Source organism: Hydra vulgaris, chromosome 08, assembly GCF_038396675.1.
Source record: "Hydra vulgaris chromosome 08, alternate assembly HydraT2T_AEP".
In the NCBI taxonomy this organism is placed as follows: domain Eukaryota; kingdom Metazoa; phylum Cnidaria; class Hydrozoa; order Anthoathecata; family Hydridae; genus Hydra; species Hydra vulgaris.
Genome location: NC_088927.1, coordinates 62227319 through 62251849, shown reverse-complemented (window position 1 = coordinate 62251849; position 24531 = coordinate 62227319). Strand labels below are relative to the sequence as shown.

The 24531-nt window shown below is 29.7% G+C and overlaps 1 protein-coding gene across 2 annotated transcripts in view; it reads right to left on the bottom strand.

Moving 5' to 3' along the window:
* Nucleotides 1-24531, bottom strand: part of LOC100205448 (anoctamin-4) — a 59539-nt gene that overhangs the window by 4891 nt on the left and 30117 nt on the right. For both annotated transcript variants that reach the window (XM_065804114.1, XM_065804116.1), the window contains 3 exons: nucleotides 20611-20750; nucleotides 19180-19367; nucleotides 9669-9874 (listed from right to left, as the gene is read on the bottom strand). In XM_065804114.1, the coding sequence (XP_065660186.1) occupies nucleotides 9669-9874; nucleotides 19180-19367; nucleotides 20611-20750 (534 nt within the window). The remainder of the gene's footprint in view (nucleotides 1-9668; nucleotides 9875-19179; nucleotides 19368-20610; nucleotides 20751-24531) is intronic.

Genomic DNA, 24531 nt, shown 5'->3' with positions numbered 1-24531 from the left:
GCCAAAGTCCTTTTAGGTCTATTTCTCTCTTTACTCTAAGGTGCTTAATACACGGGAGGAGACGTTTACTAACTTTTGGAAATTTTTTTCACCCCATGCTTATTAAGATACCCCGTATTTAATTTTTACTTACTATCAACAAAACAAAAAAACATTAAAAAACTCAAAAATTAAAAAAATCAGAAAAATATATATTGGCAGGCCGTGTTAAGAAGTGTCACGCAGCTCGCATTTTGCCTGTGAAAAGGCAATTTGCCTATGTGTTCAGCAGTTTTGCGTTACGCAAAAACTTTTAGCTTATAGAATATTTTAATTATCGTTCGATATCGTTTATGTGATGTTTATTCAGAAGAAATAAAGCCCTAAGTAAAAGCATATAACCGCAATTGTAAACTAATAGATTTTTTGTTAAAGAAACAGTTTGTTTAATAATTTTGTTGTTGTTGTTAAAATTAGTTAAAGAAAATAAACTGTTTTAATTTTTATCTTAAGGAATTTTTGTCAGATCAGGTTATCCTGCTACTGGTAACATGTAACCCAGTACAATCTGTTTCATGTCCTGCTGCCTTGTAGGATACGCCTTTTTAGGCAAAGGCTAGGAGATGCCAACTCCGATTTAAAACACCCCCTGCCTTGGGGCTCTTGGTTGAGTAAAGGCTAGAGATGGTGTCTCGATAAAAATACTCATCTTGGGCAGATGTTAAATGCACCCAGCTACTGTCTTGTAGAAGGCCTCCTAGGCAAAGACTTAAGGGGTAAACAGATTCTATCTGTTGACCAGCCTCGCACCCCTTCTTCATCTATTAGGCTGGCGCAGATGTATTTTTAATACATTGTTTCCAGTTTAGGATGTTGAATGCTGGATCTTCTTGACTCAATGCATGGGTTTGCTTGTGTCACTGTTTTTATGACTAGGCAACTCATTCTATTATCTCCTTATGAGGGTACAGCTCTAAAACTCAGTTTTATGGTTCTGAGGCCGGCTGGTAGTCAGGTTTCCCGAACTCTGTGGTAGCTCTCAGAGAGGCTGATTCCATCAACAGCTGAAAAATATAAGTATTAACAGTGCTATGTTGCGCATGGATGGTGTCCCTGTTTGTACTTTTGGTGTGGATTGCGGAGGCCACATTTGGAGCCCTTTGTTATGGCTTAGGGTTTATTAGTAGTAATGAGGCAATTGCTTGGGCTATTAAACGGTGTCCTGAGTACTATCTATGCTTTGAGTCAAGTTCTTCAATCTAATTTAAAAATGAATAAAGTACCAAAAACTATAAAACACAAAAAACCATCATCATCACCAAGTTCTCTAAACCTATCATTCACTAATATTCGTGGTCTTCGAAGTAACTTTTCTTCTGTTGAGTCTTATCTCTTGCAAAGTTCACCAGACCTACTTGCTCTTTGTGAGACTAATTTGAGTTCGGCTGTCTCATCTTGTGATCTTAGTGTTGATGGTTATCTTCCTCTGATTCGTAAAGACTCCAATAGCCACATGCTTGGCCTGGGCATTTACATTCGTAAGAATTCACCTGTTTGTCGTGAAACTAGGTTTGAATCCACAGACTATTCTTTCATGTGCTTTCGTTTAGCACCACTTCACGCTATTGCCTTTCTCTTTGTTCTATATCGATCTCCTTCATCTCAAGACTGTACACTTTTTGATGTTATTTCTGATCATATTGACCAAGCCCTCTCTCTTTATCCATCAGCTAATATAGTTGTTGTCGGTGACTTTAATGCTCACCACTCTGAATGGCTTGGCTCTAGTGTCAGTGACTCTGCAGGCATTAAAGCCCACAACTTTTGCCTTTCTCAATCCCTAACTCAAATAGTCAACTTTCCAACTCGCTTTCCTGACAACCCTAATCATTTACCTTCTCTACTTGACTTATGTCTTGTTTCTGATCCTAGTCAGTGCTCAGTTTCTCCACATTCACCCTTAGGTGCTTCTGATCACAGTTTGATCTCTCTAAAACTAATATCTCATTCTTCTTCATCACCTGAATCCCCCTATTATCGAACCTCTTACAACTACAGTAAAGCTGACTGGGATTCTTTCCGTGATTTTCTTCGTGATTGCCCTTGGGTTGAAATCTTTCAACTTCCTGTCGACAAATGTGCTTCTTACATAACTTCGTGGATTCAGGCAGGCATGGAATCTTTTATTCCCTCTCGACGATTCCAGGTCAAACCTCACTCTCCTCCATGGTTTTCCTCACACTGTGCTGCTGCGATTGCCAATCGAAACCGTTACTTCCATATTTATCAGCAAAACAGTTCTCCAGAAAACAGACGTCTGTTTATTACTGCTAGAAACAACTGTAAAAAGGTTTTGTCTAACGCCAAAACCCGCTATTCACAGGTCATGAAATCACGTATCTCATCTCAAAAATTAGGCTCTTGTGACTTCTGGAGAATCTTTAATAATATCAATAATAAGGGCAAATCTATAATTCCACCTCTCTTGTACAGTTCAGACTTTGTCACCTCACCTAAAGACAAAGCCGAACTGTTTGCTAAAAACTTTTCATCAATATCATCTCTAGATTCCACTAATTGCGTTCTACCTGATATTGCTAACAAACAGGTTGATCCATGGCTTGACATTCATATCACTCCAGCATCTGTATCTAAAGTGATTTCCTGCCTAGACTCTTCCACAGCTTGTGGCCCAGACAACATACCTGTTATTGTCTTGCAGAAGTGTTCTCAAGAGCTGTCGTCTATACTCTCAAAACTATTCAACAAGTGCTTATCAGAGTCTTGTTTTCCAGCCTGCTGGAAAGCCGCATCTGTTATCCCTATCTTCAAAAATTCTGGGGAGCGATCTGATTTGTCTAACTACCGTCCCATAAGTCTTCTTCCTATCATAAGCAAGGTTTTTGAATCTTTAATTAACAAATACTTAATTTCTCATCTTGAATCTAATAACTTACTTTCTGACCATCAATATGGATTTCGATCTTCTCGTTCGACAGCTGATTTGCTAACAGTAATAACTGACAGGTTTTATCATGCATTAGATGAAGGTGGAGAGGTTAAGGCCATCGCTCTTGACATTTCAAAAGCGTTTGATAAAGTTTGGCATGCTGGTCTTCTCCATAAGCTTTCTTCTTATGGTGTATCCGGCAACATCTTTAAGATCATTGAATCCTTCCTTTCCAATCGTAGCATAAAAGTTGTCCTCGATGGACAACACTCTTCTTCTTATTCTGTAACTTCAGGGGTTCCTCAAGGTTCTATCCTTGGCCCTATACTTTTTTTAATTTACATTAACGATCTTCCAGATATTCTCACATCTAAGGTGGCATTGTTTGCTGATGATACTACCATTTATTCTTGTCGTGATAAGAAACCAACACCTTCTGATTGCTTGGAGGGGGCATTTGAGCTTGAAAAGGATCTCACTTCTGCTACAGCATGGGGCTCACAGTGGCTGGTGAACTTTAATTCAGATAAAACTCAATTTTTTTCAGCCAATCGTTATCGCAATAATTTAGATCTTCCTATATTTATGAACGGTGATGTACTCGATGAGTCACCTACTCTTCATCTTCTTGGATTAACTCTTACTTCGAATCTTTCTTGGAAACCATATATCAAATTGGTTGCAAAATTAGCATCTGCTAAGGTTGCATCTCTTTATCGAGCTCGCCACTTTCTTACTCTGGATTCTATTCTCTATCTCTATAAATCCCAAATCCGGCCTTGTATGGAATACTGTTGCCATATCTGGGGCGGATCTTCTAATGATGCCCTTTCTCTTTTAGACAAGGTGCAAAAACGCATTGTAAACATAGTTGGACCTGCTCTTGCAGCCAACCTCCAACCATTATCACATCGTCGTAATGTTGCTTCTCTTTCTCTTTTCTACAAATACTATAATGGGCACTGCTCTAAAGAGCTAGCGTCTCTTGTGCCATCTACTAAAATTCATTCTCGTGTTACTCGTCATTCAATTAAGTGTTATCCTTTTTCTGTGACTGTTCCTAAGTGCTCCAAAAACGCTTATTCGTCTAGTTTTTTTCCTCGAACATCAGTTCTTTGGAATTCGCTTCCTTCATCTTGCTTTCCTGATTCATATAATTTGCAATCTTTTAAATCGTCCGCCAATCGTTATCTTGCTCTACAATCTTCATCTTTTCTCTTTCAGTAACTTCCAACTTTAATTAGTGGCTGCTTGCAGCCTTGTTGGAATCTAATAACAAAAAAAAAAAAAAAAAAAAAAAAAAAAAAATTAAATATATAAATTCCTTTTAAATATATAAATTATTTTTTGTCATAATGGTTAAAAAAATGCACGATTTATTTTGATGTAAATATTTTATTAATATGATATTTTGTTTATTGTCAATTCAATAACGTAAAGTTTTGATGACCTTTGTTTAACTTATGAAAATAAATTATGATCACGAATATGCTATCGTTAACTGATAAATAATAAAAAAAAAACTCTTTGTTGTTTAAAAACATTATTTAAAAAGAGTTCACAAAGTAAATAAGAAAAAATTTATTAACAGTTAATAAAATAACCAAAAACCAACTGTAAAATTATAAAAAAATAAACAAATATTATGTTACGTTTTATGAAAAAAATATTTTTTTCAAAATAAAATTTAGTTCATATTTGAAAAAAATGATAAAAATGATTTTTCAAATAGGAACTTAGATTTTATTTGTAACTTTTGTTATAGTGAGAAAAAAAAAACTGTCTGTATGACTTTTAACGCGTTAATAAAATAACGTTAATTACAATGCGGTATTTGAAAATACGCTAGCGACGCAATATAACTTCTAACAATACAAAGTATATTTGCTTAGTTGAGTTACTTTAAAATGCGTTACGCGCTTTCGTTACGCAGTGAAAATCTCGTAACGAGGCCAAATAATTGGCCACTGATAAGAAAAAAAACTTTGATCTTTTAAAATTGTTGATCTTTAAAAAATTTTGTAAACTTAGATTTGTATAATTTAGGTTTTTGTTTATTTCTCACAATAGTATAAAACTTATATAAGCATATCAAATCCTATTGAAATTATAATGAAACAGCTGTTAAAAAATGCGCATTTGAAACTGCAAACCACACTAGAATTAAAATATTAATTTGTTTTTTAAAAAAAAATTCTACCTATCCTTTTATTAAGACCCCTCCCCCTCCTTTATTAGATCTGGACTAAAATTTCCACACACCCCTCCTTTTTATTCTTATCCACCCTTGTATTAAGCACCTGAGAATATATCAGATATCATGATATCAAATATAATATATCATATATATTAGACAAATACATTTTATTTGTAATATAACTATTTTTTTATACAAGAATTTAATTAATTTTTATTTATTAACTAGAAACTAACTTTTTTTGAATCTTCTTTCTCTAATTTTTTTCTTAAAATTTCCTTCTAAAATTTTATAATTTGATGTGGACTGGTAGTTTTAAAACCTTCTTTTCTTTTCGTATTTGCATTCAATTTGAGCTTTATAGTTACATTCTGACAAACTGTGTTTTTCATAGCATGTAGCAATTTGGCAATTACAGCCAATATATCAAACAACTTTATATCAATATGATGATGAATTAATTTACATCAATATATCAAACAACTTCTCAAGTTGTCAAGCTACAAATCAAACTTTAACCTTGTAATTTGCATTTTTTTATTGAAACCAAAATACGCTTCATTAAAATGCAGAAATAAAATTTAACACATATTTGTCAGGTCAGGTCTTCATGATTACCCTGCTATTGGTAACATGTAACCCAGTGCAACCTGTTTCAGTCCTGCTGCCTTGTGGGATTCGCTTTCTAAGCAAAGGCTGGAAGGAGTTTGCTTCCTGCCATTAGTATTATTTAAAATCGTTCGTGCCTATAGTAATATATACATATATATTTAATTGTTTTGTGTGTCTTTTATATAGTTGGAGGTGCCTTAGTTACTGTTTTAGCTCACCTGTAATCTACTTTATATGTATGTATGTATGTATGTATGTATGTATGTATGTATGTATGTATGTATGTATGCGTGGTATTGGTTGACCTGTAAGTTACTTCATGTATGTGTTCTGTTTAAATGTTCAATTTTTTTGATGCAGTGTGAGCTCATTAACTAACTAGACACTTTAACTATAAAACTTATGCTCATCCTTATCTCTAGTATTTTGTTAGATGTTTTTTTTTTCCTAATGCATTTCCAAAATATCATGCCCCATGTTTTAAGGTACTGTTTGCAGAAAGTAGCTTCTTTTAATTACTCCAGGTGAGGAGGCTGAATAAGTGCGAATTTCATAACTGCGAATCTGCATGAGTGAGAAGCAGCTGCAAAGACTGGCATAAGTGCGAACTGGCACAAGCGCGAACTGGCATAAGTGCGCCGAAAGAATTTGCAAACATTGGCATAAGTGCGAACTGGCATATGTGCGAATCAATTGCAAAAACTGGCATAAGTGCGAACTGGCACAAGCGCGAACTGGCATAAGTGCGCCGAAAGAATTTGCAAACATTGGCATAAGTGCGAACTGGCATATGTGCGAATCAATTGCAAAAACTGGCATAAGTGGGAACTGGCACAAGCGCAAACTGGCATAAGTGCGCCAAAAGAATTTGCAAACATTGGCATAAGTGCGAATTGGCATAAGTGCAAACTGGCATAAGTGCGAGTTGGCATAAGTGCGAACTTGCCAATTCGCCACTTATGCCAACTTGCACTTATGCCAATGTTTGCAAATTCTTTCGGCGCACTTATGCTAATTTGTGCTTATGCCAGTTCGCACTTATGCCAGTTTTTGCAATTGGTTCGGACTTATGCCAGTTCGCACTTATGCCAACATTTGCAAATTCTTTCGGCGCACTTATGCCAGTTTGCGCTTGTGCCAGTTCCCACTTATGCCAGTTTTTGCAATTGATTCACACATATGCCAGTTTGCACTTATGCCAGTTCGCACTTATGCCAATGTTTGCAAATTCTTTCGGCGCACTTATGCCAGTTCGCGCTTGTGCTAGTTCGCACTTATGCCAGTTTTTGCAAGTGATTCGCACTTATGTTAGTTCGCGCTTGTGCCAGTTCGCACTTATGCCAGTTCGCACTTATGCCAGTCGCACTTATGCAGATTCGCAGTTATGAAATTCGCAGTTATAAAATTCGCACTTATTCAGTCGCCCCCTCCAGGTCAGGTCAGGTTCAGGATTATCACAATCACCCTGTTACTGATATTATGTAACCCAGTACTACCTGCCTCATCCACTGCTGCCTGCTGTAGAGCCAATGTAGTAGAAACAAACTCCGACTTGAAAATCCCCTACCTTGGGGCTCTTGTTTGAGTAAAGGCTAGAGATGGTGTCTCAATAAATATACTCATCTTGGGCAGATGTTAACTGCATCTAACTACTGCTTGTAGGAGGCAAAGACTTTAACAAAATAGGCAAAGAGGTAAGCAGAATAATTCTACTAACCAGCCTCAAACCCCTTTATCTTTATCTATTATGCTGGCATAGATGTAAACCTATGTTACATTGTTTCCTGCCTAGGATGATGTATGCTGGATCTTCTTGATTCTTCTCATAGGTTTTTGCATGTGCCTCCTTGATAGTGGCTATGCAACTCTTCCTGTTATCTCCTAATGAGGGTACAGCTCTAAAACTCAGTTTAATGGTTCTGAGGCTGGCTAGTAGTAAGGTTTCACAAATGGTGTCCCTATTAATGCCTTTAGTGCACATTGTCAACGCCACTTAAGGAGCCTTTTGTTGAGACTATGTTGAGAAGGTTATTTAATAGGACTGAGAAAATTGCATAGCTCATTGCTTAGGAGGTCGTGCTCTATCTATGAATGAGTCAAGCTCTCTTTAAACTTAAACCATGCCAAAAGTAACCCAAAGTATTAAGCATAAAAACCATCCCTACCACCTAACTGTTTTAATATATCTTTTACTAATATTCCTGGTCTGCAAAGCAACCTTCCATCAGTTGAATCTTACCTCTAGCAAAATTCACCAAACTTGCTTGCTCTTAGTGAGACTAACTTAAATTCTACTATTCCCTCTTCTGATCTCAGTGTTCATGGGTACTACCCTTTGATTGGCAAAAACTCCAATAGTCACATGCTTGGCTTAGGGGTATACATACTCATCAATTCACCCATTTGTTGTGAAATCAGGTTCGAATCTTTTGACCATTACTTTATGTGTATATTGTTCTCCTTCTTCCCAAGACTGCACTCTTTTAGGCGTAATTTCTGATTAAATTGATCATACCTTCTTTCTTGACCCCTCTGCCAATATTGTTGCTATTGGTTACTTTAATGCTAATCACACTGAATGGCTTGGCTCTAATGCCACTGACCCTGCTGCTGCTAACTTCTGCATTTTTCAATCTCTTACTCAGATAGTTAACTATGTGACTCATTTTCCTAATTATTTTCACTCTTTGATTTATGTCTGGTCTCTGATCCTAGCTTGTGTTCAGTTTCTTCTTTTTCTCCTTGAGGTGGTTCTGCCCATGCAATGATCTTTTTAAATCTTTCACCTCATACTTCCTTTTTAAACTCACCCTATCATCACACTATTTACTGCTACCCTAAAGCTGAGTGGGATTCTTTTCATGACTTTCTTTATGACAGTCCTTGGGCTGATGTCTTTTTTCTTTCAGCTGAAAAATGTGCTTCCTACATAACCTCCTGGATTAAGGCAGGAATGGAAGCTTTTATTCTTAAAACAGGCAGCTGATCTTGAATCTGATGTTACTTTTGTAACAGATTGGGGCTAACAGTGGCTTGTAAACTTTAACCTCAACAAAACTCAGTTATTTACTGTAAAAAACTATCGCAGAACTGTCTACATTCCCATATTAATAAATGGCAACCCTCTCACTGAGTCCTTTTCTTTATGTTTTCTTGGATTATAGTTTACAACTGACCTTTCATGAAAACCATATATACAATCTATTGCTAAATTAGCATCTGCTAAGGTTGCTTCTCTTTATCACGCTCGCCATTTTTTCTCTCCTGATTGCATTCTCTATCTCTTCAAATCTCTTATTCATCCCTGTATGGAATACTGTTGTCAAATTTTGGCTGGTTTTTTTAATGATGCTTTTTCTTTACTAGACAAGATCCAAAAATGAATTGTAAACTTAGTTGGACCTACTTTATCTGCTAAGCTAGGGCTTCTTTCCCATCTTTGTAAAGTTGTATCTCTTTCTATTTTTAAAAAATACTATCATGGTCCCTGCTAAAAGGAGCTATCATCTCTAGTTCCATCAACTAAAACTCATTCTCACTTTACTTGTCATTCAGCAAAGTCTCATTCGTTTACTGTATCTATCCCTGCATGCTCTAAAAATTTTTCTAGTTTTTTTCTCCGGTCTTGCATTTTAATTTTTACTTTTTGTCAACAAAATACGGAAAAACTTTCTGACAACCAGTTAAGAGTTATATATAAATATATATATATATATATATATATATATATATATATATATATATATATATATATATATATATATATATATATATACACATATATTATAACATATATATATATATATATATATATATATATATATATATATATATATATATATATATATATATATATATATATATATATACATATATTATAACATATATATATATATATATATATATATAAAGTGAAAAAACTCTATTAACCTGCAATATTCTTGTTGTTTTATACCATTCTTTGTTGGATTTTCAGGCATAGAATCATTTAAGAAGTCAGCCACTCTAAACTTTGACATTGACCAGTCCGTAAAACCATCCAACTTACCATCAGGAGATTTATAATAAATCCACACTAAACGTGGTATAAGCTCTGAAGTGAATGCAAGCACAAATGCATTTACAATTGTCGAAAACTAAAGAGTCAAAATGAAAACCAAATATTCAAATTAATTTATAAGAGTAAATGATTTAGCTTCAAATTCACATCCTTTTTTTAAAATAATTTTTTTTTTGTTTGTTTGTTTTCTAGAGAATTTTTCACATAATATAAATATATAATTACATTATATAAATATTTTACATTATATAATAAAAATTGAGAATAAATATTTTAAAAATTGAAAAAAAAAAAAAAAAATCAATTTAGATAAAGAGATAAAAAACCTTTACTCTTCCCCTTATAATTGGGAAAAAAAAAAATTTAAAACAATATTAAGAAAATAATGCTAAATTAACTAAAAATAAAATGAAAACTGATGTTATTAGAAATTAAGTTAACAAAAAAATTATTTTAATCTAATGTACGAAAAAAAATATTTATTAAATAAATTTGAATTGTTTCATGATCAGAAGCAGGTCTGTGGCATTTTTTCATGCAAAAAATAAACTCTTTACTAATTTTGTATTTTTTGGATAAACATGATGGACAAACCCAAGACTTGCAACTAAAAGCTTCACATTGGTACCACAAACTCTGCAACACTTTTAGCACCTCTTGATGTCTTTGTCTCGTTTTTTTTTACTTGTTGCACTTCAAAAAATTATTTGAATATTGCTTAGTTTTATCCGAAGCTTCACTGAAGTCAATCTTGCATTTCTACAATTGCTTTGACTTTTTGGCCTCATCACCTTGCTTTTTTTTTTTTTTTAAACACATTCGCTTTCAACAAGGCTGCAAGCAACCACTAATTAAAGTTGGAAGTTACTGGAAAAGAAAAGATGAAGTTTATAGAGAAAGATAATGATTGACAGATGACATAAAAGATTGCAGATTATATGAATCAGAAAAGCAAGATGAAGGAAGTGAATTCAAAAGAACTGATGTTTGAGGAAAAAAACTAGACAAATAAGAATTTTTGGAGCACTTAGGAACAGTCACAGAATAAGAATGAGACTTAATTGAATGACCAGTAACACAAGAATGAATTTTAGTAGATGGCACAAGAGATGCTAGCTCTTTAGAGCAGTGCCCATTATAGTATTTGTAGAAAAGACAAAGAGAAGCAACATTACAACAATGTGATAATGGTTGAAGGTTGGCTGCAAGAGCAGGTCCAACTATGTTTACAATGTATTTTTGCACCTTGTCTATAACAGAAAAATGGCATCATTAGAAGATCCGCCCCAGATATGGCAACAGTATTCCATACAAGGCCGGATTTGAGATTTATAGAGAATAGAATCCGAAGTAAGAAAGTGTCGAGCTCGATTAAGAGATACAACCTTAGCAGATGCTAATTATGCAACAAATTTGATATATGATTTCCAAGAAAGATTGGAAGTAAGAGTTAATCCTAGAAGAAGAAGAGTAGTTGACTCATCGAGTACATTACCGTTCATAAATATAGGAAGATCTAAATTATTGTGACAATGATTGGCTGAAAAAAATTGAGTTTTATCTGTATTGAATTCACCAGCCACTGTGAGCCCAATGCATTTTAAGCTTGGAGCAGAAGATTCAAAAATATTGGAACCTGTGTTGCAGAACAACTACTTTTCCCACTCTGATCCTTTTCAAGCTCAAATGTCCCCTCCAAGCAATGAGAGAGTGTTGGCTTCTTATCACGACAAGAATAAATGGTAGTAACATCAGCAAACAATGCCACCTTAGATGTGAGAATATCTGGAAGATCGTTAATGTAAATTAAAAAGAGTATAGGGCCAAGGATAGAACCATGAGGAACCCCTGAAGTTACAGAATAAGAAGAAGAGTGTTGTACATCGAGAACAACTTTTATACTACAATTGGAAAGGAAGGATTCAATAATCTTAAAGATGTTGCCAGATACACCAGATAAGAAGAAAGCTTATGGAAAAGACTAGCATGCCAAACTTTATTAAAAGCTTTTGAAATGTCAAAAATATATTTATGTCAGAAATATTGTTAAATTTTGAAGTTGTTAAACCATTGGAGTTTAACAACTTAGACACTTGTACTTGGCCTTCAACTTTGGGAATATTGGCTTTTTTGCTTAACATTCCCAAATTTTCACATGGTGGCATTGTAAAACATTTTTCAAACTGCCTTTGAGTTTTTCTGCAAAGTGTAGCAACATTTGATACGTTTGAACAGGAGCCACTGGTGTTATTGTTAAATTTTGAAGTTGTTGTACCATTGATGCTGTTTGATGCTGATTGATGTTAGATGATGATATAGGCTGAGATAAAGATGATGAACCAGGCTTGGTTGAGGATGATGAAGCAGGCTGATTAAATTTTGATTGATCAACTTTGCTAATATCAAGTCGAAACAAAATGTGTCACCAGAGCTAAAAAGGTTTGTTTGTAGTTGAATAAAACTTTCTTTTGTTGTTGAAATTTGTAGCTACAAAAAATTTTCTAAGTAATTTGCGCCAAACTTGTTTATTGTTTGAAACACCTCCATCTAAGGGCTGAAGTATGTGGGGACGAATGAACTGGTAAACATACCAGCCTGATGTTTTTGCTAATGCAACATCGTAAGTAACATGCATGACATGTTTGTCTAAAACTAAAATAAGAATACCTGTAATTAAAAAAACTGTAATACACGCTGAACACGCAACACTCTAAAAAAGAATTAACTTTGTAACATTAATTATATGTAATCAAATGTTTTCATATTTAGCAAAACGCTTTTAAACAAACTGACAATTAATAATAAAATAAACATACAGGAACTTACAAGCCACTGAACACACACACACACACACACACACACACACACACACACACACATATATATATATATACACAGTGAACAAAACATACATACATACATACATAGTGAATTACAAGTTGATGTTGAACACTGCGCCAGAGGTTCAAAGTGTAAATACTAATTAAATTAAAAGCCCACACACTAAACATCATCATCAGTTTTGTGAAGCAGTTCCACTTCCTCTTCATAAATTATTTTTACCATATTAGTTCGACAATAAAGTTTGCTCTCAAATAATTTAAGGTAATAAAAACTTGCTTTTAGTTTGCAAATTGAAATTAAAATTCACTTAGAATGAATATATTATATATTAATTTGTATTTTATATTAGAGCATAATAAACCGATAGAATTGAGTAAAACAAAAAGGTTATTAAATATATACTTAGTCTGCAGTTTGGATAGTGATCATTATAGACAGCTGATTCAGGAGTCAAGCGCAATGCAAATTTTTTTAAACATTTTAAAGACACGGCTAAAGAAAAGAACAATAATTTCTATTGCAACTCAATGATTTTTTTTTTTTTTCATCTTACTAAGATGAATAGTTTTGAATATTTTAAACTTTGCTAACATGCATTTGCACTTTGCAAAGCATGAAATGGTTATAAACATGTACAATTTTTTATTAATTAAATAACTTAACTAGCGTGAGTTTTATAGAACCTTGTTGAAATAAATCATAAATAAAAGAAATTATACTCTTTGATAAATTGAAAAACGTTTGTTTCCTTATTAAACGATTACTAATAGCAAGTTGTTATTTTATATAAGAGTGTCACTTGATTTTTTAAAAAAATTACAAAAAAGCAAAGAGTTTATTATTTTAATTTTTAATTATAAAAAATTTATAAAATATAATTTATAAAATTTAATTATAAAAAAATTATAAAAAAGCAAAGAGTTTATTATTTATTATAAGAGAAATTATTAATTTTAAAAAAATTCTATTTTGTTTTAGCTAAGCTTTTTTTTCATTAAAAATTCTTTTCTTTTTTAAATTAAGTTTTTTTGTAATTGTCACCCATAAGTCAAGTTTTTTTTTTGTGCGCGTTTATAAAATGTTCTCAAAACATCTAAAAAGCTGTGACAAAGTTGTTGCGACTAAATGTGGTCAGAAATGGAGTGTGATTGCACTCACTAACTGACCAAGCCTGTTTTCGGAGTGGGAAAAGTAGTTGTTCTGCAACACAGGTTCCAATATTTTCGAATCTTCTGCTCCAAGCTTATGACATTGCTTCATTTAGTAAAAAAAGTTGAACCATGGTAGTTAAACCATGAAAGAGAGTAAACATTTATGACAAAGAGTACAATTTTATCGAGTGATGGAGAACAGGCCACTTTTGACATATACAATCTCAAAAATCTGAAAGTTGCAGATACTGCAGTACTGAGCTCTATATTTAAAAACTCTTATAGTCCCTTAATGTTGGACCAATAGGAAAACTTTTTATGCTACAGTTCAAAAAAAAAAAAAAATGACCCACTTTATATATATATATATATATATATATATATATATATATATATATATATATATATATATATATATATATATATATATATATATATATATATATATATATATATCATTCTTGGTTTGCATGAGTAATTATAAAACAAAAAATATTTTATAAATAAATGCTTAATAAAATTAATACTATTAATGCAAAAACAAAAAATCAAAATCATTAAACAAAAAATCCGAATTAATTTCTAAATGCATGAAAACAAGTTTTTCCTAAAAAACTGTAGCAATAAATTAGCTCAAATAATACATTAAATCCCCCCTTTTGAAAAATATTTTTCTAAAGAATTCTTATTATAATAGTGTCAGCAAATTCCACAAATGTGTGAAATTTTACAGTAGTTAAGACATTTGCAACTTTCCGTAATTTAATTTTTGGTATAAATTGAAGTTTTGTTAATTTGATCATTAATTTCTGATGAGTCTTTCAAAAATTTCAAAAATAGTAAAATAAATTTATGGAAACACAAATTTTTTCTTTTTAGTTAAAAAAAGGTTGATTTTAAGCCATAAAATTTAAAATAGTAATCTTTTTATAAAATGATTATTATTTTTAGAATTTTTATAAAATTTCACTTCCTTTGAGATCCAACATGATATGCTTTTAAACAAATTTTTTTTTCAAAATATTAGGGACCGGTCTGATGTTTAAGGGTCTTAAGCATCAAGCGTTCTATATAATAAATAAATCTTAAATTTATTTATTACATAGAACACATTTAGGGGGTGGCAGCAGACAATTTCAAAAAAAGTTGTTTTTAGAATCATCCTAATATATATATATATATATATATATATATATATATATATATATATATATATATATATATATATATATATATATATCTATATATATATATATATATATATATGTATATGTATATATGTATATGTATGTATATATATATAAATATGTATGTATATATATATATAAATATGCATACATATATACATATATATATATATATATATATATATATATATATATATATATATATATATATATATATATATATATATATATATATATATATATATATATATATATATATATATATATATCATTCTTGGTTTGCATGAGTAATTATAAAACAAAAAATATTTTATAAATAAATGCTTAATAAAATTAATGCTATTAATGCAAAAACAAAAAATCAAAATCATTAAACAAAAAATCCGAATTAATTTCTAAATGCATGAAAATAAGTTTTTCCTAAAAAACTGTAGCAATAAATTAGCTCAAATAATAAATTAAATCCCCCCTTTTGAAAAATATTTTTCTAAAGAATTCTTATTATAATAGTGTCAGCAAATTCCACAAATGTGTGAAATTTTACAGTAGTTAAGACATTTGCAACTTTCCGTAATTTAATTTTTGGTATAAATTGAAGTTTTATTAATTTGATCATTAATTTCTGATGAGTCTTTCAAAAATTTCAAAAATAGTAAAATAAATTTATGGAAACACAAATTTTTTCTTTTAAGTTAAAAAAAGGTTGATTTTAAGCCATAAAATTTAAAATAGTAATCTTTTTATAAAATGATTATTATTTTTAGAATTTTTATAAAACTTCACTTCCTTTGAGATCCAACATGATATGCTTTTAAACAAATTTTTTTTTCAAAATATTAGGGACCGGTCTGATGTTTAAGGGTCTTAAGCATCAAGCGTTCTATATAATAAATAAATCTTAAATTTATTTATTACATAGAACACATTTAGGGGGTGGCAGCAGACAATTTCAAAAAAAGTTGTTTTTAGAATCACCCTAATATATATATATATATATATATATATATATATATATATATATATATATATATATATATATATATATATATATATATATGTATATATATATATATATATATATATATATATATATATATATATATATATATATATATGTATATGTATGTATGTATATGTATGTATATATATATATAAATATGCATAAATATATACATATATATATATATATATATATATATATATATATATATATATATATATATATATATATATATATATATATGTATATATATATATATATATATATATATATATATATATATATATATATATATATATATATATATATATATATATATATATACAGTATTGGACAAAACATTTGCAACCAATATCGAACAATGCTAAAAAGTGTTCCTAATTTTACATGTCTTAAAAACGAAACCATTTGCTGTTTTTCGATGAAAATGTATTTTGTTAAATGATCGACCCAAACTGTCTTTTGGGTACTGGTTAATATTAGCTTGTATTGGATCTTTGGAAACTATATTTTGAAATTGCAAATTCTGCCAATTTTCTGGCCAATCCGTTATAATACAAAAATCATTACAGCAAGATATATTCTCAGCACTTTTTTCTACCTCATTATTTGAACATTCATCTGGAGTAGCTGTACTAGTGCTAGCATTTAATTCAACATTGTTTTTAATTAATTCAACACAACAAAATGTTAGTTTCGTCAGTTTTAGATACAGACTTCTCACCAGTTACAATATATTCATCATACTCGCGTTCATGTGTATTGATTTCTTCAACTATCTTATCATAAATGTCTTCATTTTGCCTAACTTGCAGAAAGCTGTTCAACCTTTTTTGATTTTTAAACTGCTCTTTCAGCCTGTTTTCCCTATTTCGTTTTTTTTGCCAACCAGACAATTTCCGTTTCCGATCCATGTTACAGCAAATAATTTTTAATATTTAATTTTTCAGTATTATAATTCAAATTCACTTACAGTGAGTTTATGATTCAAATTCACTTATAAAATTTAAATTCCTTGTGAAAATGAAAATTAACTGACAACATTTTTATTAATCTTGTAGGCGCCTTTGAATTTTCGACGCCTGCGGCGCCTGTGTGCATTGCACACTTCGAACATGCTTCGAGCCGGGCCTGTATATATATATATATATATATATATATATATATATATATATATATATATATATATATATATATATATATATATATATATATATATATACAGCCCTCAGAAATAGGGTCGACCTACCTAGCCAACCCTATTTCTCTATTATAATAAGAATTTCAAACAAATAATAAATGGCAAAACAAACGCTTTATTTAAATTCTAAAAATAAATAAAATAAAAATTAAAAAATGAATGTTCTATTCTGCAAAGAATATTTCATTTAAAATTTAAGCAAAATAATGATAAAAACACAAACATTTAAGTTAAATTTTAAATTAAATAAACCGAACTAAAAAACCAATGTTTTATTCAGATTGTTAATAAAATAATTCAAATAAAAAGAAGCAAAATGAACATTTTATTTAAATTCTAAATCTGCATCTTTTATTTTAATTGTAAACAAAACAATTAAAATAAAAACTAAATAAAGAATATTAATTTAATTTATAAACATATTTGAATTAAATCCAACAAAACAACATTTTTTTTAAATTCTGTGCAAACTAATTTAAAAACACCACAGCAAAACAAGCATTTTATTTAAACTCTAAATTAAAAAATTAAAAAAAAATTAAAAAACAAAGATTTTAACCAAATATTATGAAGAAACAAAACAAAGAAAAACAAAAAACAAAAAACAACTAGAAAAAATAATTTTTTTTTAAAATTTCTAACAAAGAATAATTAAAATAAAACAGCAAAAAAAATGTTAAATTTAAATTCAAAATACGAGCCTTTTATTAAAATTGTATAATAAACAATTAAAATAAAAACAACAAAATAAAAGTTTTATAACTTGTAAATAAAATATTAAAATAAAACAAAACTTTTATTTGTTTTTCAAATTTTTAAGGAAACGCCAATGTTTGAAAAAAAAGTCAGACAACTCGGCGTTTGTTTTTCTATCAATTTTTGGCTAAATGCTTGCACATTTGATGATTTATTGAACCCTGTTTCAACCTAAAACGGTTTTAGATCAGCAATTTTTTGCAGAATTATATTTTTCCTAACTCCAAGGGCTGGTATATGTGGTGTGAAAAGATTTCAAAAAACTATTTTTTAGGAGGTATTCAATTTTTCTTTCTGTACTGTTTCAAAATCTATAGATGATTGACGCATCAACTTACCTAAAAACAGCACAGATATAGAATTTTTTTGTTTTGGGAAAAATAAATTAAACACAGATAATCCATCCTCATTAGCAACATATGGTGTGATTAATAATGAAAGTTTAAAAAGCTTTAATATTAAAGAATACTTCTATTTTTGCCTTTTTTTATATGTATAAATATTTTTCTCTGCTACTTGCCATATGTATCTTTATTGGCTACAACTTTATTTCATTTTTATGCTAGAAAATCTACTGCCTTTTTAAATCTGGTACAAAGTAATATACTACTTCTTGGTTAAACTCAACTAAAGCTAAGGACTTTGTTTTGCTTGTTAAAATCAGTTAATGTAAAATATTTGTCGAAACTTTTTCCGCACCCTATCTTATCTTTGATAAATAACATCTCTTAATTATAAAGTTAGTTACTTACAACAGCAGTTTATACACAGCTAACAAAAAAGTAATAATATTTTAAAAATCAGTATGCAGAAAGTTAGTAGTTTCAGGTAGACGCAGGAAATCTTAAAGAGATGACACGAAAAAACTTCAGTTAAAGATAGAAAACAATTTATGAGAAATAACCAACCCGTGCAAGCATGAAAACAAGCATGTAAAGAAAACCCACAGAAAAAAGACAAAATAAAACCAACCAGTTTTGCTCGTGGTTCAAACAATTATAACAAGTTATAAACACAATAAGCAAATAAAATCCTGAAAAAAAATCTAATTTGATAAAGCAAATATAATTTAGCCTAAATTTTGATATCATTGGTATTAAATCTTGCTAACAGTTTTATAAGTGGATACTTAGTAGGAAGCAGTTTTGTTAGTGGATACTTTTAAATTAAATTAGCAGTTTAGTGTTAAATAGAACAATACAAAAATGCAAAATTTCAATACAACTTTAAATAAATCATTACCATTGTTAAAGTAGCCAAGATTCCATACCATGCACCAATATCTTCTGCTGGACTTGGATGTGTTCGTCGGAAATTATGTATAAAATTAACAGCATCCAATCTTATTTCGATAATATTGTTCAAAAGAGCTACCAATGGAGCCAATGGGAAAGCAGCAACAAACATTGTAACAAACCCAAATTGAAGAACTATATAAAATGAAAAAAGCCTTTAGCATAAAAAAGTTAATTCAAAAGCAAAAAAATTAACTATAAAATTAATGATGAAAAAAAACATACAAAAAACATATTTTGTTTTACAATGTGAAGAAAAATGTGTGTAGAGTGTGGCACACAAATTTTTACAACAGTTAACTTATTTCACAAGGAAAACAAACAACTCTTGACTCAAACAATAGAAAAAGATGGACAAAGATTAAACTACTTAGAGTTTTTAAGTATATTCATTAAATCTAAATATTCATGTTCTAAATAAGTATATTTTATGAAAACAATTGTGTGTCCTAAATGGATTTGATGTTTTATATAAAGTACCACATGATCTAATATGGCATGATTTATGTAAATAATCATGCATTGTAAACTGATATTGCAAACTGACATAATGTTTTATAAAAATAGTAACGTTTTGTATACTGGTATTACATTTTATGTGAATAATTGTAAATTAACAACTATTTTATGTAAATAATCATGTGTTGTAAAATGTCAAATTTGGGCAGCGTTACCCCCTTTCCTGAAAAAATTTAGCGAAAAATCAGTGTTTTTCGAAAAAAAAAAAAAAAAATTTGCCGTAAAAAAAAAGAAAAAGAAAAAAGTCCTCAAATTTTAATTTATGTGGCACCCAAATACGGTTGACGCTGGTGAAAACGGTCTAGAATAGACCATGTATCTGTATATATATATTTGTATATATATATATATATATATATATATATATATATATATATATTTGAATATATATATATATATATATTTGAATATATATATATATATATATATGTGTGCGTGCGTGTGTGTGTGTGTGTGTGTGTGTGTGTGTGTGTGTGTGTGTGAGAGAGAGAGAGAGTCTCTTACAAAAGTTTATAATCAGTTAATTATTTTTAGGTAAATCCATAATTAATTGAAAATGACATACACAAAGCTAAGATTTAATTTATGCTACATACATACACATGTATGTATAATTTTTTTTGTCGTAGTAAAAGTCTTTTATATCAAGATAGAACTCAAACCCATAACTTCAGTGGATGACATCATACTAAAACAGTCCTTGCTGTTTCAGTATGATGCCATTAATGATGTTTTATGCAAGGCCAAGTACAGAAAGATATTTGTGTACATATAAAACTTTTTTTTTTTTTTATATTGAAAATTTTATGAAATTTAAATTTTCACCACTGATTTTACATTATAATAACTTTAAATTAACCTATTTCTAAGTATTGCCAGAACAAAGAGAACTTAGTCTGCATTTCGCCTTCAAAATCAGTGACCCATTGTGGTTCATCACTTGCTGTGTAAGAAGTAAGTTTTTCATACCTCCAGTTTCGATATTTGTTTTTCAAGAACCTTTAAATAAAAATAATTATTAGTTATCATTATATACGCAATAAAAATAGTTATCTACTAAATTAAGTAATGAAATGTAAGAAACAATTTAAGTTACAATCTCTTAATGCAAAGTTATAATAAAAATAACTTTTACTCAAGCTAAATTAAGTTCTTCCTTTAATTTCTTTCATGAAAACAATTTTAATAACATCTATGTGTACATCTAACTGCATATTAAATTTTCAAAAACATAATATTAAAAACCAATGATTGATCTAGACCGTTGTTTTTAAATAAAAAAAGTAAAAACTGACTAAAAAAATGAATCCATATCAGTTTATTGGTTGAACACAATGAAACTCAGCATCCTTTAGTTATTAATTACTAAAAAATACCTTACAAATTTAAAAATACTTTTTTTGTATGTGGAAGCTAATATGTTGTTGTTCAATTGTAATGATATTAAATATTGGTTATCATTTTTATCAGATTAAAATGAGTAAACAAATATTAAAACAATTTTTACAAGTTGACATTTCAAAATTGACTGGTGTTTCTCAATCATCAGTTAGATTTATTTTGTGGCGATACAATCCCCCTCCCCCTTACCCTCCCTCCCCCCTTTATCAGATCTGGACTTAAATTTCCACCCACCCGTTTATTCCCACCCTTCCAAATATTCGGGACTCGAGAGTATGCTTTTTAATTAAAAAAGTGCATTCCGATGAAAATCGGGACTTCAGATGTACTTTTTTGTTTGTAAGAAGTCATTTTTTGAAATGTGACGTCATGATGTTATTTATATGTTTTTTATTTCTGAATTGTAAGATTTTGTAAATCTAAATATATGAACACAATCATATGAAAGTGAAGCTTGAAGTGAAAAAAGAAAAAAAAATTTAAAGATAATTATAAAGTAAAATCTATCATTTGCTCCATGATATAAATCATGTCAGCCACAGAGAGACCTTTGAAGAAAATTTAAATGCAGCCAAGCACTTAGACCTCAAGAATATAAAGCATTATAAAAAGAAAACTCCAAAGCGATAAAATCATGAGGATATTAAAGCAATTTGCTATTCAAAAAAGCAATACCAACTTTTAAACCAAGAAAACTTGTGTATAATTGAAGACAATGAAATCGCAAAAAAGACTTTTCACGATTGCTAGGCCAGCACCATTTCTATCAGTCAAATGGTAAATAAACACCTTATATGCCTCAAATAATCACAAAGGTATGCCTGCAATATTTTCGCATGAATTGGCTACAAACAACTACTTCAAGAAATCTCCAGAATGGTATGAACAAAATGGCATCAAATTTGTAACTAAGGAAGCAAATCCTTCAAATTATCCTGAGCAGAGAGTTATTAAAAGTTATTTGTCAATTATAAAAGGAATCTTGCTGAGAAGCAAGAAATTAGCTTCAGATAAAAATGATTTTAATAAAAAATGTTCCAAAAAACTCAAAGCAAGAATCAGCAAATGATATCTGACTTTTATTTGTTGATATATTGTTGTTGTTGAACAAACATTCACCTAATTTTTTAAATTCATATTCAAAAATATTATGACCAAAATCAATATAACTTAACATAAATACATGAATGATTACACACCCTGTCAATTGAGCAGCTAAATCATTTTAGGGAGGCATTATATGAACTGTGTACTCAATAAATCTTTTTAAGAAGGCATTATATAAACTGTATACTCAATAAGTTATTTTAGGGAGGCATTATATGAAATTGGCACATATATATAAAAGCATTTTTTAAATCTTTCTTTTGTAAGCTTAAAGTTTAAAGTTTACCACATGTTGGCAAATTTTTTGTCCCTTTGGAACATCAAAAATTATTTGCTCCATTGTTGCATTCATACAAAATTAAAAAATCTATAACAAATTTTCATTAATCCATGTTTAGAACTATAATACTAGGCAAAACATATTTTAATGTCAGAAATGAAAGACCTGTTTGCAGGTAATTTAGGGACGCTTAGTAAGAAAAAGTTTTTTCTTAATTAGCTTTAGTTTTTACACTATGCATGTATGTATTTTACACTATACATTATACTAAATTATGCTTAAATATGCAAAATTTTATTTTTTCTTTATAGATGGAAAATCCTAAATATCTTTAGGTATCATGTACATATAAGTTTGGCATGTAAAAAGTGTGTACAAACTTTATACTCATGATTGCAAAGTAGATATACAGGTAATTCCATGTCAAATCAGCAGAAAAAAGAAAAAATGTCACCCCATGTTTTGGATTTTATTAATTTTTTCATATGTTTTAGGGTTTTTTAAAATTAGAAAAATCTGAAATTTGGAACCTCCAACTCCTATTGGCTAATAATCAGGATTCAATATTCTTATTTATGCTGACTCAGCATTTTTTGCAAAATTATTTTTTGTTGTTAAATAGCAATATCTTAAAAACCAAATTAGGTACCATCCTGAAATGTTGTACATAGACAATCTTCCACATGGTGAATACAAAGTTCAAATTGAAAATTTTTTTGGCCACTTTGAAAACATGTAAATTAGATAATAAAGGTATATAATTTGGTGTATTTTGACAGTCAAAATGGCGATGTCACCTTGATAATTTTTTTTGAGGCATTGTTATAACTTACATTATAGGTATCAAACATTACTATTAATAAAAAACATATTAATACATTTTTTGAACTTTATAAATACACCCTATTTAGTAAAGCTTATATTAAAATATATAATATTATAGTACTTAAGTATTATAGTAAATTTATTGCTAACTTATTTATGACAAAATTAGCTATATATTAATTTTATATTGTAAAAAGTTTTTGTTAAAGTCTTTTTGAAGGCAATATTAAATTTATCCTTTGTTTCTATTTTTTTTTGTACATTGGGAGGGCTCATAGTCTAAAAGGGAGGAGGAGAAAGGAGGTGGGGGAGAGGGGCAACTAAATATTTTACCACCCACCCCCTTCCTTTTTTTATTTGTTTTGTTTGTTTGCTAAAAACATAAAAGGAGAACTTTTTTGAGTAGCTAATATGTGCCAATTACACATACAATTACATATACTCACATAAAGTTATATCTTAACAATATTTGAAAAAATAACACAAAAATAAAAACAATGCATTAAAAATTTTTCCTATAAATCTTTATTAACTTGTTCAATAATTTTTTCTCAGTTTCTGAAATTTTATATATGCAACCATTTGTTGTACATGGTGGATCAATGGTACATAAAACATGATTTGATGGGACCCAACGCATATCTTCCAGTGTGGGCCAAGAAAAACTTATGCTTGGACCATGAGGATGCTTAAATTGAATTTTATAATCTCCTCTTTCATCATTTTGGTTGTTATTCCAATCCACTAAAAGTTGTCATACTTGCAAGCTACATAACCCATATGATTATAAATAACCTGCTGCACAACCAGCTCATTTGGTATCTGCACAAGGTTAAACATCAGTTTGTTGACTCATCCTTTTAAAATAAATTGTACATTTATTAATTGATATAAAATGGTGAAAGCATCTTTTTCCTGTCAAGGTTCTTGCTATAATAAACCTTGGTTGTAATGATGATCAAACTTCATTTATTTTTGTTTTTTTAAACCAAAATGAATTTAATGTTTTTTATATTGGTTAAACAAAATTCAAACATCTTATCTACATCTAAAATCTGTCCATTCACTGTCCTTTTTAAGCTGGCTTAAAAAGGACAATGAATGTCATCATGCTCAATGTCTTCAGAAAGAAAGCAAAATAACTTATATCAGTTTGCCATTTGATTA